Source organism: Grammomys surdaster, unplaced genomic scaffold (genome assembly GCF_004785775.1).
Source record: "Grammomys surdaster isolate TR1022 unplaced genomic scaffold, NIH_TR_1.0 234, whole genome shotgun sequence".
Lineage (NCBI taxonomy): Eukaryota > Metazoa > Chordata > Mammalia > Rodentia > Muridae > Grammomys > Grammomys surdaster.
The window spans coordinates 574509-592862 of NW_021604679.1; the positions used below are offsets into that span (position 1 = coordinate 574509).

Here is an 18354-nt window from a genome sequence, read left to right on the forward strand (position 1 = left end):
TGATCATTAATATACATATGTAGCCCTTTAATTCACCTGCTGTAAACTAGTAAGAGCCAAGTAGCATAGCACCTTTGGAAGCACATGGTGCCCATTACTGGTCATAAAACCTTGTTTCATTCTTCACTGCCTAGTGAAACGTGAAACATATTTTTCTTCAAAACCTCCCGATAAAGAATTCTTTGCTCAGTCCCTGCCATCCCCATTTGTAGTGTCTGCTCCTTGAGCAACTTACACACTTTGCTGTTGTGCATTTTATGATCAGAGACGCCTCAAATTTGAAGTGAGTTTACTCTGACCCATTATGTACACTTAATTTATTATCTTATTATCGTTAAAAAGTCTTAGGAATTAGCCATCCCCTTCTACTGATGGGAACCCACAGACACGATGAAATGTTTTCCCTATCCTTGCAAACTCAGATCAGTCAGTCATGCTGGCAAAACAGCGGTCAGTGTATGTTGCAGGAATAGAGAGATGAGGAGAATGTGTTGTGGTATCTTGGAAGAAGAACATGTAACCTTGCTAGGGTAGGAGGGCAGTAAAACCTCACACAGAGGATATTTAGTCCAGGACTTCAATAATGAAGAGGCATTTTCTTTACAAAATAAAAGCACATTTTCCCTTGATATGCATTTTTGTCTTGTATGATTCTCTGTTTTCAAAGTGTGAATTTACATTGTTTTTCACTGGAAGAATTAAGTTGCAAATAAAATCCTGTTTCTGTTTTTTGAGAGAACTCAGAATTACTTACAATACTGGAGCCTCATAATGTTTATAATGGGGCTTTGCTTTGATTGATGGTTTAGTTCTCTCCATAACTGTGTTTTACTTCCGAGTTTAGGGAAGGGAAAGCCCGCGAGACAACCATTAAAGCCATTGACTTCCTTAGGGATCGTGGAACGGGCTTTATAGAGTGGAGCGAAGGACTGAACTTTACAGTGCTAGGCTGAATTCCCTCAGCAACAGGACAGAGCGACATGCCAAGGAAAAGCAAGTGGCTGTGGGACAAAACCAGAAAAAGCTGGTTGTGTTCATGGACAGAAAGAGCACCAGTGTCTCAAGATCTGGGGGCTGTGGCTGGGGACTTCTGCCTTTGCACCAAATGTGCTTAGTAAGTCCAACGCTGACCATGTTTTGTAAATCTCATGGTCAGAAAAGACTCACATAACCTTTCCCAAGTTCTCTCTCCTTTCCAGATTCAGCATATCTGCGAGGCACTGTGCTACTCTCTCTGTCTCCTCCCTGCCAAGCCATCCTCATTCTTAGCTGCCTTTGTCTACATTTACTGTTCCCTAGGGGCCTTGCTGACATTCTGGGCTGCAAGGCAGGAAGTCCAATGCCCTGTCCTTTCATATGGCCCGTGACAATGCTGGGAGCGGCTGGAGTCTGTGACTTCTCTGTTTCCCCTACAACCTAGAGAATGAAGCATCTTCCCAAAGTAACCATTCCAGCATGTTTGTCTCTTCAGTCCCTCTGGTAATGGGAATCACATGGGGAGAGAGGAAGGAGGACAGAAAGAGTCAGTGAAATATAATACACAATTTTTATCACAGTAGTTTCAAGGAAAGTGTAATCTCTCTTTAGAGAAAAAGTAACTACACAATGTGACTCCAAACAATCCCTAATTTATGTTTCTGAGTCAAAGCACAACATAAATTCGCAAAAGCCCAATCAATGAGGAAAGTAGCTGTATTGGGAGACATTTTCATAGAAGGTCTGGGAATTAAGTTAGAGCATGAACTATGAGAAGGAATTTTACACGACAGAAAGTAGGATCACATTCAAGAGAGGGGAAAATGTTCTCTGTGAAGAAATCTCGGGAAAAATGTGAGGAGCAGGAGTGGACAGGCATGAGTGGAACAGCAAAGTTGGGAAATAAGAAGATGTAAACTCAAATAAATGAAGGACCAGACCAGATCAAGGAAGGCTGTAACTGATCAAGCTGTAACTGATCAAAGGAGGATCTTCTCATACCCTGCCATTTAGGCTGGGGCCATGTCTTCCTGTAAATATTCCTTTGGCTTGTTATTTTTTTGCTGGCTGCCAATCACTTTCTAATTAGAAGGGATCCCTCTGTGCTGGAGAGATGGATCATCAGTTAAGAGCACAGGCTGTTCTTGCAGAATACCTGGGTTGGATTCCCAGCACCCACATGGTGCCTCCTGACCATGTGTAACTGCAGCTCCAGGCACTCTGACTCCTTCTAGCTTCCACTGGCACCAGCACATGCATGGTGAATAGATGTATAGCAAACAAAACACTCATGTGTATTAAATACATAGACAGACAGACAGACAGACAGACAGACACTTTATAAAGGATCTTTCTTGGTCTCTGCTATATAGTGGGTTACTTACTATGGAGAGACATTACCTAGAGTTCTGGCAGGTAGAGAGTCCAAGGTCAGGGCATCGGAAACTTCAGTGTCTGATGAAGTCCTGCTTTCTTGTCATACCTGACAATGTCATCCCTTGTGACATCACATCATGAAAGGGGCCTCCAGGCAACCTGTACACCAAAGTGTGTCTTCCAAAGACCCCTATCTAATATCATAACCCTAGGGTCTGTTCAGATTTCAGCACATAAGCTTTAAGGGGAAGTGAACACATATCACAGGGGGACCTTCCCAGCCAAAATTTTAATTTTGCTGATGAAAATTTTTCTTGCCATAGTTTTTCTACTAAGTCTTGCTTTAAACATTTTTTTTTAAAGTTTCACTTGGCTGGACAGTAATGGCACACACCTTTAATCCCAGCACTTGGAAGGCAGAGTCAGGTGGATTTCTGAGTTTGAGGCCAGTCTGGTCTACAGAGTGAGTTCCAGGAGAGCCTGGGCTATACAGAGAAATCCTGTCTTGAAAAACCAAAAAAAAAAAAAAAAAAAATTTTTTTTTCACTAGAATACTTTGTAAAGTTATTACTTGTTAAAGTTTTAGGACATGATGTTGTCTATTTTTCTCAAAGGACCCAAACCAGTTTTGGCTTGGGAAGTTTTAAATATAATCAGATTAAGTCTTCAGGAAAAAAAATGACTGAGGAAATTTCCTGTATCCAACCACTAAAAAGAGTCTCAAGGGTAATGGACTAATACACTTTTTACCCATCACCCTAAAGAGCACCACAGTGAGAAAGTATGTTTATTTGCTTGAGAAAATGGCCCTGTTGGGTACTGAGCAGAGGGTGGTTTGCACGTATCTATTTTCAGAGTCTGGAGAACCAGAGATTACAAAGCCAAACCCTGGCTGCCCTAGGAGAGTTAGCCCAGGCACAGGAGACCTTGTTGGCTCCAGAACCAGGGGTCTAGGGTTCTTCTGGGTGTCTTTTTCCTTCAACAAAATATACATGATTCTTTTTCAGTTCCAAGAGAAGTTCACCATTCGGTCTCTCCTTTAATACCAGCCATGGGGTGCCTGTGTGCTTGCTTCATATGCTTAAACTCAAGGCTCAAAACACTTGAGGAATTTTCTCCAATTCGTATAGCACATCTAACCCTAAAGTTGCTTATATTTTCCCCGATATGTAGTTCTGGGCTTCTAATTTATACAATGAAACATTTAGAGGTTGTTCCAAGTAAGGTGCTGTAGTAGAAAGTTATCGAACAGTTGACATTTCTTAAGTGTGGAGTGAGTTTTTAAGTACATGTCCTTATATATACAAAAAAAAAGTGTATTTCTTGAGGCCAACAATGTGCAGGGAAGTGTGTGGAAACTTTTGAAGAAGAGCTCGAGAGGCAAATAAGCAATATAAATGTGAAGAAGATTGAGGAGTTTGCTCTCTGCCCTAATGGGATCTGGTATCTGTTTATTTTTACCATTTAGTCCTGTGTATGCAAAAGCTAATTACCACTGGCAGTATGTAAATTATCCTAATTTGCAGTTTCTTAAGGTTGAAGGTTGTGTTTGTTTGGCTGCTTTAACTGCTGTACCACTTAGTTACAAATATAAATACTTTCAAATTGTAGAAACTAATATTGGCACCTTAATTTAAAATTTTATTTTCAGAATCCTTAGAAATGACACTGCATCAGACTCACCTTGTGAACTGTAGAAACCTGTGTGATGGTTTAATTGGTAACCTGACTCGAAGCAGAAGTGGAGCATTTCACAGGATCCTTCCATGGCCAGGGAGGACAGTCAGCCTCCTTCTGATGGGAAAACCATTTGAAGGAAGAAGCACTGTGACCTGGGAGTGTCACATGATGCTGCTCACATATGAATTCTGTGATGGAACAATTGGCCCACATCTGGGCATCAGTATACACAGTACTGTTGATAATCCAGAATCTAACAAAGACACTGTCATCTATCTTGCTCCATCTTCAAGATTTGCTCACCACAGGACTGCACATTTTAGTCCTACTCAGAGGCAGTCATAGTCATGTCCTATCCAGAGATCAGACAAGCCCTCTCCTCTACGTGGCCAGCACAGAGAGCTTCTCCTCATGTATCAGGGACTGCTTTTCGTTTATGCTGGGAAGTTCCACCTGAGTTTACAAAGCCATCTCATTTGTCAGCTCAGTTCAAAGTAACTTGAATGACTTCAAGGCAGCACAAGAGGCACAGAGAGGCATGGCCGCTATGGGACCTGAGCAGAAGGAGCTCAATAGGACAGTCAAGCACAGGGCATGTCTGTAGCCTCAGCATCAGGAGGGTCAAGAATTCAAGGCCAGCCTGAGTGCTATAACAAAAGTAAAGAATTAACGAATGTAAGGAGTGTGTTGCTTGCTATAGGTTTTCAAATATAGCTGCATATGGATCTTGAAAACATATTGTAGAGAGTGTCTTGTGACATGAATTGTAGAAGCTCGAGGATAGAATTCAAATTTTTTGCTACAGAAATTTAAGTGTTTTCTTCTGAATTAAACAGTTAGACCCTTACATATTTTATACATCTGGTACTGTCTTCCTTGATTCTGTAAAGGACAATGTAGAATAACCTTATTTTATCTTTCCATGGCAACAACGTTACTAATGCAGTGAGGTTGTTTACGTATATGGTAGGGAGCACTGAGCCAGTGTCTTTATCAAATGAATTCACCATTTTTACATACTTTATATACTTGATGGATAACAATGCTTCTAGACCTTATACACTTAATAACACTGGTACACTTTACATACTTCATAAATAATAAGACATATATTTTACATGTAATGAAATGGGTTCGTGTTTTCCCATAAATAATATTCCAGTCTCCTTTTTAACGTTCCAGTTATAAGAAAATGGGAGCTCCTATCTAATGGTTCTGAAACTCTACTGAGTGTCTCAAAGGGAGTATAACAGCATTGCCCTTCTCCCATGATCTTGGAAACCTTAAATCTTTTCCACATTGGGTCAAGTGTCAAAGGCATTCTTAGTTTGCCCTAAATGTGCTTCTTTGTCCTAAAACCATAGTAAAGCACTGTAGTCAGTCAGAGGCAAAGGAACCATGTGTTTTTGAGGAATCAGATACAAATGCTATGACATCCAAGAGGATTAATTGCCTTTCTCGGGAACATTAGGAAATGAATGTATAATTTTTAATTATGCATAAATTTCAAACTTTCCATCAAAGTCAAATTATGCTGATGTTAGTCAAACCTACTATCGGCATTGATTCAAGAACCTGCTGATGGAGTGAAAATACACAGAAACTTGTTAACAAGAGGTACAATTATCTGCAGCTCAGCAAATAGTGCCAGAGTGGCATGTAATATGCTGAGCTCAGACAGCCATGGCGAATGAAGATCTCTTTCTTTGCTTCCCTGTTAGTATTTACAGTTGGAAGCAATACATGGCTGCAACCTAAGTGCTGCACCCAAAAAGCAAGCTGATGGCTTGATACTTTGTTTCCTGACACTGTGAACAACTACCTTCTTAACCACCGCCTGCTATGCTGTGTTAAGACTGCAAGCAGCACAGAGCTGTTGCCTACCAGCAGCAACCCTGGAAGATTTTCCACATTGTTTAGTTGTTTTGTTTCTTGATAGACATGCTGGGTGTTAAAAACAGGACTGAAAGTTGTGAATTATGGGTCTCTTTCTTTGTTCTTCTGCTGAGTATTTCAGTGCACACACACACACACACACACACTAGACACCTTCTTTCCCAGTCACCAACTGTATACTAGGCACCTTCCTAGAACTCATAAAGAAAACATTCCCACCCACTAGCTTGTTCTACTGAAGCTTGTTCTCATATATAAAACCCTAAAAGAATTGAGGAAACATTGACACGCCAGGAAACATGACTAACTATGGAAGTATGCCACATAAGAAGAAACCTGAACAACCGTGCCACCATGTAAATATACCACGTGCTGCTAACAACTGAAATTACAGGATAGATTGGGGCTTATATTTATTTGGTTTCCTACAGAGGATGCAGCTGTGTGCGATTGAACACACTCCGTAATTTGAATACCAAGTTTTCAGATTGCCAGCTGTGTGACTCTGGATAAACTGTTTAAATAACCTTTAAACAGAGTCTATATTATTAAATTGTGAAAATTTAGTTACGATGGCATGCAAAAATGCCAGAACATATTAAATCCTTAGTGTGTCATTAGTGTTTCCTTGCCCTTATACCACCCTTTAGTTCTGAAGTACTTCATGAGTAACTCCACTGTCAAAAACAAGCTGTATGGTAGAAAGATGAATCACCTGGACCGAATGCACTAGCAACCAAAGATGTAGATATCATTTTGGTAGTAGAAATAACACATGTATTCTAGGCTCCAGAAACTAAGGAAATGACCCTTAAAATAGTAACAATCCAATATTAGTAAAAGTGGGCAATGAAACTGAGTGACTTGGGATCAGTGAGTAAAATCCACTGGAGTATAAAAAACTTCTTTCTACACCATGGTGGTTTCATCATGTGGACCACACAAAGACGAGGACCTGAGCTGAGTTGTGCCGTGGCTCGCTTTCTTCCATGGAGATTGCAGCTATCCCATCCCTCTGTTGTTCAATCACAGCAGATGGTTTCCTTTTACACCCAGTGCTGTCAGTGGAATGTAAATGTGTCTCCTCGCAACACTGAAAATACCAGGGCTGTGTGTTTAATCTGTGCTGTGCAGGCAGAGTGACCCTGAAAAGAACATGAGCTCCCAGCACGTTTGGAGAGTTGGCACAGATCCTGGTAAACAGGATTGGGGAGGATTTTTCAAGGTGGTGACTAATCGAGGATTTCTTCCTGGGGTTCCTAGGCCATCCACATCCCTGAGATGAACAATCTAAATGGTGACTGAACTGAAAAATTACAGGACCCAGGGAAGCTCGTTGTTCTAAAGGGGTAATTGAGTGTGATCTAAGGTACGAGAATGGTTCAGAGCATGAGTTAATTCTAAGTCCCTTTGGGAGACTTAAAAAAAACAAAAGACCCCCTCCCCCGAGATTTCAGATTATTTAACATAGGAAAGGCGATATTCTTTTTTTTAACAATCACTTCAAAATTCTGGAAGTGGGGGACAGAGGGAGAGTGTCAAATATTGGCATGCTGCAGATGGGAGGAAATGTGCTTAGCAATAAAGTCTGGAGAGAAAATCCTGTATTGAGAATATTACTAGCTAACTTGACAAGCAGAATATGATAAGTGCTTTAGGCATATTATTTAATTTCCTTAAATAGGTCTCAGCTGAGTAGAAAGTAACTGCTCTGATATTCATTTTATTAAAACAGCTCTTGAAAATTGACCAGTGGTGAAGAGGTGTTTTTGGTAACTTGTCCTTGACACTTCGTCACGAAGGGACAGGGGTCTTCTGCTCCCCACCCTCTATTGACCAAGTGTCAGATATATTATTACTTCAGAAGATGAGGATGATGGTGATGTTTTGAATACTCTAATCCCTGTATGTATCACATAGACTTAGAGACTCTGAAATGTCCAATGTAATTTCAGCTACATTATTCGATCTAATTTTTAGTAGGCTATTATATTTTAAGTTTATGGATGAAGATCTGTTGTAATTTGACAATATTTTTAAGTTCATAGGGTATGCTGTTAGGTTTTGCATTTGCTCTCCTCCAAGAAGAAATGCCTAAGACTCCTCAGTACTAATATAAACAAGGTATTTACCCAATTGGGCATTTGGAGATTGAGGTAAACTGTTGTAGAGTCAAACATAATTCTTTTTTTTTCCAATTCTGCTGATTTTTAGACTTTTGCCAATTTGAAACATCAACTTTGGGAAGGACTCTTTAGTTCTACAACTAAGTGTAACTCTAAGAAGTCCTCCCAGTGTGAAGATTTCTGTCTTTGCTGGCTGGGAATGCCGGCCTGGCCTACCTCAGCAGCACAGTGTACTCTCTGTTCAAATGTACCGAGTCTCAAACTTGGGAAAGCAATGTCTGTGCTGAGGAAAGCTCTCCATTACAGCACCATGCACACCCTTCATCTTCCACCAGGCAGAGCTGAAACCTGAAAGTCTGATAATTTGATGGAAGTCGACAGTGACAATAGAAATAGCCACTCCCAAGATTATTTAAAGGAAGGTGCAATGTACAGACATCCATCAAGGAAACACTAGCAGAACGGGTTTTAGTTCTATGTCTTCTCTTTAAAATAAAAATAGACTAAATGGCACAATAGATTATATAAACAAGGACTTCAATGACAGGCTGTCAAAGTTAAAGTTATACATTTTACATGGGTGACTTGACACCATACTTTATCACCTACACAAGGGGAAGCCAATTTGATTCTGGTCAATAAAATACAACCCCTAGAACTGAGCTGGGGCCAAGCTGACACAGAGTGGCAGATTCTGACTATCCGACATCCAGTTATTCCAGGAAGGGACACAACAGGAATTGGCACTTGCTACCATCTGGGGTGTGTCCCATAGTTAAGTCCAATTTGATTAATAAACACTTAGCTATGTCAAGGGGATGAGGCAGCCAGCTGTGCTCCAATGCCATTCATGCTCTGGTAATTTAGTGCAGGTCTGAGGATAAGTGGGACTAGTGATTCAAAAGCTGAATTTACTGCAGTCTCACAACTGTTGAAAATTAAACTACATGTGCTGCAAGTTAGGGGTTACCAGGCTATCTCATTATAGGAGGCTTTCACCCCCCACCCCAAAGGTTGGAATCTTTGCTGAATTACTGAGCGACTTATTTGAATGTAGACTTGGACCAAATAATTTTCTGATAAGTTGGCCATAAATCCTCAGTAAAATAAGCTTGGTGTTCTCAGCGTATCTATTGGCTTTTTGATCATTTTTATGGCTTTCCTTTTACTGGTCAAATTATCCTTATATGCTCCTACAGCCCCTCTGACAGGGATTAAGTCAACACAAACCAATAGACCTTCATTACTTTTGCAACTGGTTTTGATTTGGGGGCAATAAATACAATGACACGGACTAGATTACCTTTGCGGAAGGAATATGTGATAAGCCACAGGGATGCCAGAGATTGGCTCTTCCCCCCCCCTCCTGTATAATGTAAAAAAAAAAAAAAGAATCCACAGCAGCTTTCAGCCTGCTGAAGAAAGTTGGGAGAAAGAAAGAAAGAAAGAAAGAAAGAAAGAAAGAAAGAAAGAAAGAGGAAGGAAGGAAGGAAGGAAGGAAGGAAGGAAGGAAGGAAGGAAGGAAAAGTATGAAAATGGAATAAGGTACAGGTTTTATTCTAAGAAGGGCAACTGACGTGCAAGGTGACCAACACTTCACTGCCCAGAAGAGGATTTTCTATCAGTGGGAACAGCATTTGCTGTGGAATGAAAGCACAGAGAGAGGGTAAGCAAGCAAGAACAAGGTCTAGAACAGCGAGGGGCAGGGCAATGGGAGGAACATGAACTCAAGTTGGAGATACACTCTCCATTTTAAAATTAATTTTTAAAACATTACATTTCCAATTTGAGGGTGTGTGCAGAATACGGAGCCTAAAGAAAATCAGAAGGAAATGGGGGAGCAGGGAGAAAATAGCCTTCACCGAGATCAACCAGGTTTGTGGGAGTTTGCTACCTATATTTAGCTTTCTCTGCATACATCCAGTTTTTATTTCAAGCAGCGTAGGTTGTAGGTTTCACACTTTTCCACCTGGAATTTCAGCAAGTGAAATTCTACGATGGAGGGCTTCCTTCTCCAACTACAACACTGGTATTTCACCCAAGAAATTTAAGTTTTCATACACTCTTCATACTTTGATTTCTCCAGTTGCCTAATAATGACTTTTTAAAGTCTCCCCCTGCCTCCATAATCCAGGGTAAGATTAACTGCACTTAGCTGTTGGTTGTCACGTGCTTCAGTATTACTTAATTTCAAAGAGTCTCTCTGCCCTTTAAATTCATTTGCCACTGAGTATGTCCCAGCTCTTGAGCTTATGCATAAAACAAATTTGCATAATTATTGATCACTTCCTAAAATGTATATACTCTGGCAGATGTAGTTTCTAAAGAAAATCAATTTTAAGAGAAGACTTCTTGGCACACACACACACACACCCCACCACCAACAACAACAACAACCGGAGTAATGAAGCCAGTGTTTCCAATCAATAAACTGGAATAGACAAGCTGTTCTATGCCTAGGATGGGTAAATGTCTTTCTATCAGATAAGATGTTACTCTGCTCCATTCGGCATTTGTGGCTCTGCAGAGGGACTTGCCTAACATTAGCATGTTTTCACATACAAGAAAGAAATGTCCCGGTACTATAGCCATGTTTCTTGTTCTCCTTAAAGGAATAGGATCATGGCATTTCTTTGTGCTTAAAGGGCTTTCTACCTCTGAGAAAGCAAAGCCATGCTGTGAGCTCAACCTCCCTCCTCAACATCCTTTATACCTACCTCCAGCTTAGCACTTGCTGTGCAGAATGCCGGTTGCTTGTGGATTTGTCTCCCAATCCCTCCCGACACACACACACTGCTATTGAACGGTGAGGACCTCTTTTAGACAATGGTTATCACAACTTCATTCCCTGCCTCCAGTATCTTACATGATCTCTGCAGCTTAAGAGACATTCAGTAAAAATGCAAAAGAGTGACAGCATGACCTGATGAGTAAGTGACCCCACCCTGAAACATTCTGAGCTCTGCAGAACTCTTCTTACACATAAAAACAATTTAATAATGCATCAGGCAGAGCGATGAGCATTACAGCTGTGATTCAATATTGAGTGATCAACCGCTTTGTGCAAAGCTCTGTGTTTTGTATTATTGGAAAGTTCCAGAGTAAATAGATATCCTTTCCTCATAGTCGTCTGGGGTAGAACTTTGCCTCTGAGCAGTAGAACAAATGAATAATGAATGTTCTAAAAGTGGGGAAGGCTGATTGAAATCATGTCACGCTGCGCTCTCTGGTAAACTGGAAATGGCACCAGAAGATGACTCCTGATTCTGCAGTGACAAATAGAGGATGCTAGACAGGCTGTAGCCAGAGACAGCAATCCCCAAAAACCAACCAAACAAACAAACAAAAACAAAAAACCAATCAACCAACCAAACAAACAAAAAAGAGTCACACAGAAAGAAACTAGATTTTAAAATTACCAATTTAGACTTGCTATGCTAAGGTGTGATGTAGGTTAATTCTCACAGGCCACTGAGTCTGGTAAGGTCTGGTTTTGATTTTATTTTCTGTGTTTTGTTTTCTTTTTTTTTCTTTCTTTGGGCTACAGGGATGGCAATTTGAGTGGAAGAGAAAGTGGGTGGAGGATAAATTACTCAGCTAGGTTAAAGATGGCAAATACAAAGCCAGGTCTGTGACTATGGGAATGAAGAAGAGAGTGGCAGAGTGGAGAGGAGTTGGCTATGGATAGGTCTGACCACAGAGAACTGGAAACCTCTAAATGTTAGCAGCTCATAGTGCTGCATCTTCCACAAACTGGATCACTCATCAGCAAACACTGGTTTCTAAAAGGAAGCACAGAGGAGAGACAAGAGGAAGCTTTTCCCGAGACCAACAGGGACCAATGTAATGGTTTGAGGGATTGCCTAATGGAGATGAAAAGAAATACCCAGATCTCAGAAACTGTTGCTGATGGCAGCTTCCTTATTTTTTAATCTTCAGTAGCCATTCCTTCTTTTGCCAGCTGGAATTCGAGGGGCAGGAAAAAGTAAAGCTAGGTAGAAAGCTCATGCCTGCTTTCACAGAGACAACAGTCTTCATGTCCTCTTGGGGCTGAAGACATCTTTGTCATCTCCTTCTTTTTTGCCACTCCCCTGCCACTAGAACCCCAAGAATTAATTACCTGAAATATTCACCGAGACCCAAAGCAAACTGTCTCCTCCTTCTGTGGAACTCATTCTGAGGTTTTGGTTAGATATAAATCTCAAGAGAAAGAGGTTGTGTGTTGGGAAGTGAGTAGCTCAAGATGTACTGCTGGATGAGTACTTGGTTCCCTCCTGTCACGTGACTGTCATCAGAGTGTGGGGTCGACACTGTTCGAAGTGCATAATGGACAGAAGGGAACATGGAAGAGGAGGAGAGCGAAGTAAGACAAGCACCTGTACCTCAGCAGAGTTCCTGAGGCAGCAGGAAATGTAGACAGTGGATAGATGCCACAGCACCATGCACTTGAGAGATTAAAGCTAACTTCAGGTAAAGATGGGGACCCCAGAAAAGGCCTCCCTGGAAGGGTGACAGAAAATAGTCACACCTCCATCATCCATTGGTATATTGGGAGAATTAAAGCAGTTACTGTGTAGGAAACATCTGGCAAGCCCCCAACCCAAGGTCAAAAGAAATGGCAAGCTATTATCTCTGGCCAATAAATTTGTAAAGCATATTGCAAGCTAAGTGACTTTGGAGGGGTGGAACTTGGTTTTTGCATGAGAGAAGGAGAGAGAGTTTTTATTCATGAGGTCTTGTGTTCCAAGGCAAACAATGGTATTGCTCATACCACCTGTTCCCAGAAAGTAAAATATGAAAGCCATGTTCTTCAGAGTTCTAGCTGCTTTTAGCTTTTGCCTAATTTCTGTGTCTAAAGTTGAAGAGAGGCAGGAGACAGCACAAGAACTTCAGTCACTGTCATTAGCCCTGAAACTCCAGATGGTCCTGTGCTTTCAGGGAGCTCATGTATCATCTCGGTTTGCTGAATTCAGGAAGAGTTGTGTCCCTTTCTGGTCACTGTAACAGCATATCTCAAATCAGCAAGTGTGAGCTTTTTTTCCATAAGACTAAACAGGTCACAGTTGGGTTACAGTGTGTAAGTTAACTTTGTGCTGGATCAGTTCATATTTTTCTCACTGATTCCCAGTGTTTCCATACAGCCTCCAATATAGACCCATTGTTTAATGTCTGGCATGGACACCCATGGAAAGATCCCTACCATCCAGCTTGTATCTCTCTACACTATTCTATCTCAGCCTTGTATTTCCCACCATCCTGTCCCCCGGGTAATCCTGATTCCAAACAGCAGAGCTGTAAAGACTTGCAACTGTGTGGTGAGAGTTTATGAGACAGACTTTATATTCTGGTGAGGGACTTTGAAGGCAGCCAATTTCATTCTTACAGTTCTGTGGGGAAGGGAGGGGAATGTCACTGTTTAGACATTCTCAACAATCCCGGGGAGAGCTCTGTTTTGGGAAGCAGCAGAGCCACCTGATGAAGAGGTGGGTACAGTTTAAGTGTCATCCCTCCTCAGCTGCCTACTGTCCACCATGGCTGCTCCTAGGGAGAGGTGTATGAACTCTCTGGGGCTACTGTTTTTTCTCTTTCCTAAGTCTTACATTCTGTAGAAGGAATATCTGGCTAAACCCCCTCCTTGCTGTTTAAGGACAGTTCCCAAGTTTCTTTTAAATTTTCAGTACCTTGTTCCCCCCAGCACCCCCCAACTGTAAAGTGAACAGTATATTTATGGTTGAAAATTGGCAGCTGTCACAATAATAATTTTAAAAACAAAGCTCTGGCACAGTCAGCATTACTATGGAAACGCCTGCTTCTAGCAACTCACTGGTAAGCTATAGTTCAAGGATTCAGGCCTGCGTGGGAGTGTTTTACCATCCATAAAGCGAGGATCTAATTGTTACAGTAGGGATTCCCAGGGGATGCTCTCTCAAGTCTTAAAGCTGAATTCTTATCTCGTCCTTTAATTTGGCAGGAGAGTTAGAAGTGATGCCTTTATATTGCTTTTGATATGCAGATAGAAATAAATATTCTAAGTGGTGTTTGAAAACACTTGTTGAAAGTAATTTTTCCATTAATCATCAATTCACATAGTAATTTTTATGGTTATTTATATAACATTTAAATGCATAGGTCACACACACCAAAACTCACAGGAAGAAGTTGTACCATAGACTACCATCAAGTGACACAGTTCCTGTTTTAACACGAAAACCTCACACCTCATTCACCTGTCTCTGTATGTTCCTACCTACCTGACATGTATCTGAGTTTCAAGAACAATTTGAGTGAATTAAATCCACTATAGCCTTTTCCAGAAGCCAAATAGCACCACTATTTTTAACCACAAATATTTATTTTAAAAAAATAACATCATCACCACTCAGTAGCAGTACATGGGGTTGGGGACAAATTCACAAGCAGTCCCTGTTCCATGTGGCAGATGTCAGGTTAGAGGTGACTATAAAGGAGTCCAGGAAGAAGGTAGAACTGGCAATTTCTTTTTTTAAGTTCCACATTTGGGAGAACGACCTATGTGGCAACAGAATCCATTTGTGACTCTCTTCACTGTAAATAAACACTTGCAAGTTTTTACTTTCAGCGCCTTGAAACTGTGAGTCTTCATATAAATCCTTATGGCTTCATAGTTTTTCAAGGCTGCTTCTAATGTATTTATTGTTTCACGTTCTTCCAAATGCTTTGGCTATGTCTAAGCCAAAATGTTCAGAATTAAAACAAAACACTTCTTCACTTTGTTCTGAAGGCAGAGCATTAAAGACAATCACAGTTTAGTCATAAATAACTTGCACACAGACATTTTAAAGATTCCAACATGAGAATGGACTATAGATGGATGATAATCTTTTAGAAAAGTAATCTTCATTATATAGTCTTTTTAAAAATGATTATGAATTTGGACTCATCATTTCAAGGAAATATTGACAAGCCCATTGTTAGAACATGCCCTGTCCCTGCCATTCCAGTCCTGTCCTTTAACGACTCTTTCATGAGTCCCTGTGTCATTGCAGTTTGAGTTGTCATAATATCCATCTCGGTTCTATATTTGTAAAGAATTGTTGAAGAATAACAGAGCAAAAAGTAGTCCTTCAGTCATGGAAACTAAAAAGTAAAAAGTCTTCAAAGCAATTTGAAAATGCCATTTACTTTAGCCCCATGCTTAATGCCATGATTTGAGAGAGTCAGGGGGATTGTTTCATCAAAAAATTTACAGGAGGCCTAGAGTGGCAGCTCAGGCTCATAAATGGTCTTCACAGTCGAGTGGCAAGGTGCTCCTTTACAAATCAATAGAAGTGGAAATCATGGCCAATAATATGTTCTGTCTACTGATGACTATTGAGAACGCCACCATGCTTCGTATAGTTTAGGCTTGTTGTATGATGTTTAATCTCATCCTTTTAAGTCATTAGCAATACCCACCTTGAGAGGAGAATAAGTGACTCTCCAACTGTGAAATAAGTTTCTGATCTTCACATAAATAAGAGGCAGAGGCAGGAATCCAAGGCAGGAATCCGTGTTCCTTGCTGCCCTCTCCAGCTATACTGTGCAAGGGTGTAGTGGTTCCATTTCTCCAGTATAATCAGCCTCAATAGTGACACACAAAAAAGTCTAGAAACATTCAAAAACCAGAAGAAAACAAGGTGATTTGTCTCCTGCCTGTGAGGATATTAGTGTCCTATCTCAGTCACCCAGGACAACAACTAGTTCCTCCCAAAAGGACATAACTGAGTGGGGCCAGTAACAGCAACACCTTTGAAGAAGAGGACAAACACTGACTTTGGGTGGCATTTGGATTGCCTGAGACAATTTATCTCCTTGTAGTTTTATCATCTCTCCTGTCCAACATATATCTGTATGTGCAACCTTTGCTCTCCCTGGAGTCCCCTCAATTCCATTTTTTTTTTACTTAGAATAGCTGAATATTCCCTAATCCTTCAAAGAACAGTCATAGCTTCATTTCAAGTTTTAAAAAACCTCAGGTAGGCTACACATAGTATTCATGACACTCTTAATACACATTTGTAATGTACTATAATTATATGTCCACATGAATGAGTGTGGTTCTTAATTCCTATCCGCAAACATGAAGATCTAGATTCAGCTTTGATATATTTGTATTTTTACATTCTAGCTTATAGATGACACATAACTGACATATACTGATGAGTGGATGAAAAGCCAGTAAGCCACTTATCAGCAAGGTTTATAGTAACTAGATCAAAGATAGCATTATGGAGACTTTACTGTGTGCTATTACTTATATGATTATTTGGACCAAACTCTGAAGAAACAATAAAAATGGTTAAAGATAGTGAGGATATTAAATTGCCCAGAATGTTAAAACAATGTTTGTGTATGTAACATTCTGTTGACTTGGAAATGAACCGAGGATCATACAGATAGCTAAATGAGAAGTGAGAAGGCAAAACAGCTTATTCCTGCTTTTGTACTGCCAGAAATAGTACTCTGAACACATCAAACATTAGGCTAGAGCAAAGAAGTAATTTCAGGAAGGATTCTGACATTAGGTTAGAACAAAGAAGTAATTTTAGGCAGGAATCTAAGTCTTAGGCTAGAACAAAGAAGTAAGCTTTAGGCATGAAAATGACTTTGTGCTAGGACAGGGAAGTAGGTTCAGATATTTTGGTCATCCTGATAAGCCCTTAGAAATAGTGATGTAGATCTTTAAAAAAAAGAATCCACACAGTACTGCCTCTGTCCTTAATATTTTCATGCACCTCAAACTTCCTATAACCTATTGCTAAACCAAAAGGTTTCTGCCTTGCTAAAGAGAGAAACACACTGCAATGGACATAGGAACCTCTATGTACCAGGAAAGCCTCATTGCTTTCCCAGAAGGTTCTTCCTAGTATTTGTTGCTATTTAGCTTCTGGGCTCAGCATGAAACACAGTTGTTTTTAAAAACATCAGTTGTTCCATCACATCCAAAGCAAAATGATGACCCAAAAACTGACTTTGAAACTAGCCCATCAGTCTTCCTTCTCTAGGGATGTGTTTTTCAAGACACAGCTAATTTAATCTTCTCCCAAAGGCTTTAAAGCAATCATATTGTTGGTTCAAAATCATAAACTTGAAGAAGGAAGGGAACAAATCATGAATGTCACAGTCCAATAAATTTAGGATGATTTTGCCCATATATGCGTCCATCTTTTTCTCTTTAAATGAAAGATCTTAGTCATTGAGACAACAGCGGTGAGTCAATAATGTAAATATTTCACACACATTGTCTCACAGCAGACCTTAGAGGCTAGGTAGGCCCTCATGAGCACATGACTTGGGAATCAGAAAAGTCTGGAACTCCGTGGTCTTTTACACTGCTGAAAGGTACCAGCTCTGTCTCTTTGATATCCATCCCAAAGTACCACCGTCCTAGCATGAACCTTTGCTCTAGAACTCACATAAAATCCCTTCAATCCTTGCAGTTGGCTGATGACAGGCTCACGGGTGTTTTCACTGCTGTTGGCTCCGGAACTTTGGCCCTGCTCCTCATCCTCTTGCTTGCTGCAGTTGCTTCTCTTATCGCCTCCAACAAAAGGGCGACTCAAGGAACCTACAGCCCCAGCGGTCAGGAGAAGGCTGGCCCTCGAGTGGAAATGTGGAGTAGGATGCCTCCCCCGGCACTGGAAAGGCTCATCTAGGAGCCCCGCTGCTCCTCTCAGGACAGAGCAGAACATGAAGAGCGCCCTGGTCATGCCTGAGTGAAGACGGTTTTACATCACTAGAGATACGTGTGGCTGGGACTGTGGAAAGGATTTCCATAGATAGATACCTCATAGACCTTCATGAGGATTCGCCTTACATCTGTTCAGTTATGTCATCCATTCCCAGAAGAGTGTCCCTATGTCATGCCTGTCAGCCCCAGAATTAGCAAAACATCTTCCAAACAGAGAATGCAGTGTTTTAGAAAAACTCCAGAGGCTTCCCCTTAAACTCTTTACTGAGTCATCCACATAAAATGTTTAGTAGCCAAGTGCCATTAATTATACAGAACCAAGAAGAAAGATTAGGATACAACTTTCAATTCTTGTATTGTAGGGAAGGTTTTATGTTTTGTTGCTGTTGTTGTTGTTTTGTTATTGTTTGTTTCTGGACAGTTACTCATTATATAGACCAAGCTGGTCTCAAAATCACATAGACCTTCCTCCTTCAGCCTCCTGAACTCTGGGATCACATATGTCCGACCACGGTCACCTTATTTTTTCAATCTTCTATCATATGGTAAAAGAAGATTCCAGTGGGGCCTGCAGAGATGATTAACCAGGAA

General features: G+C 40.7%; 1 protein-coding gene across 1 annotated transcript in view; it reads left to right on the top strand.

Annotated features, from left to right (window-relative positions):
* The window catches only part of Crb1 (crumbs cell polarity complex component 1), a 163048-nt gene extending 144966 nt beyond the window's left edge, over positions 1 to 18082 (top strand). Inside the window, exon 12 of the mRNA XM_028773807.1 lies at positions 17513 to 18082. Coding sequence (XP_028629640.1) covers positions 17513 to 17728 — 216 coding nt within the window. The 3' untranslated portion in view covers positions 17729 to 18082. The remainder of the gene's footprint in view (positions 1 to 17512) is intronic.
* The last annotated feature ends 272 nt before the right edge of the window (positions 18083 to 18354 follow it).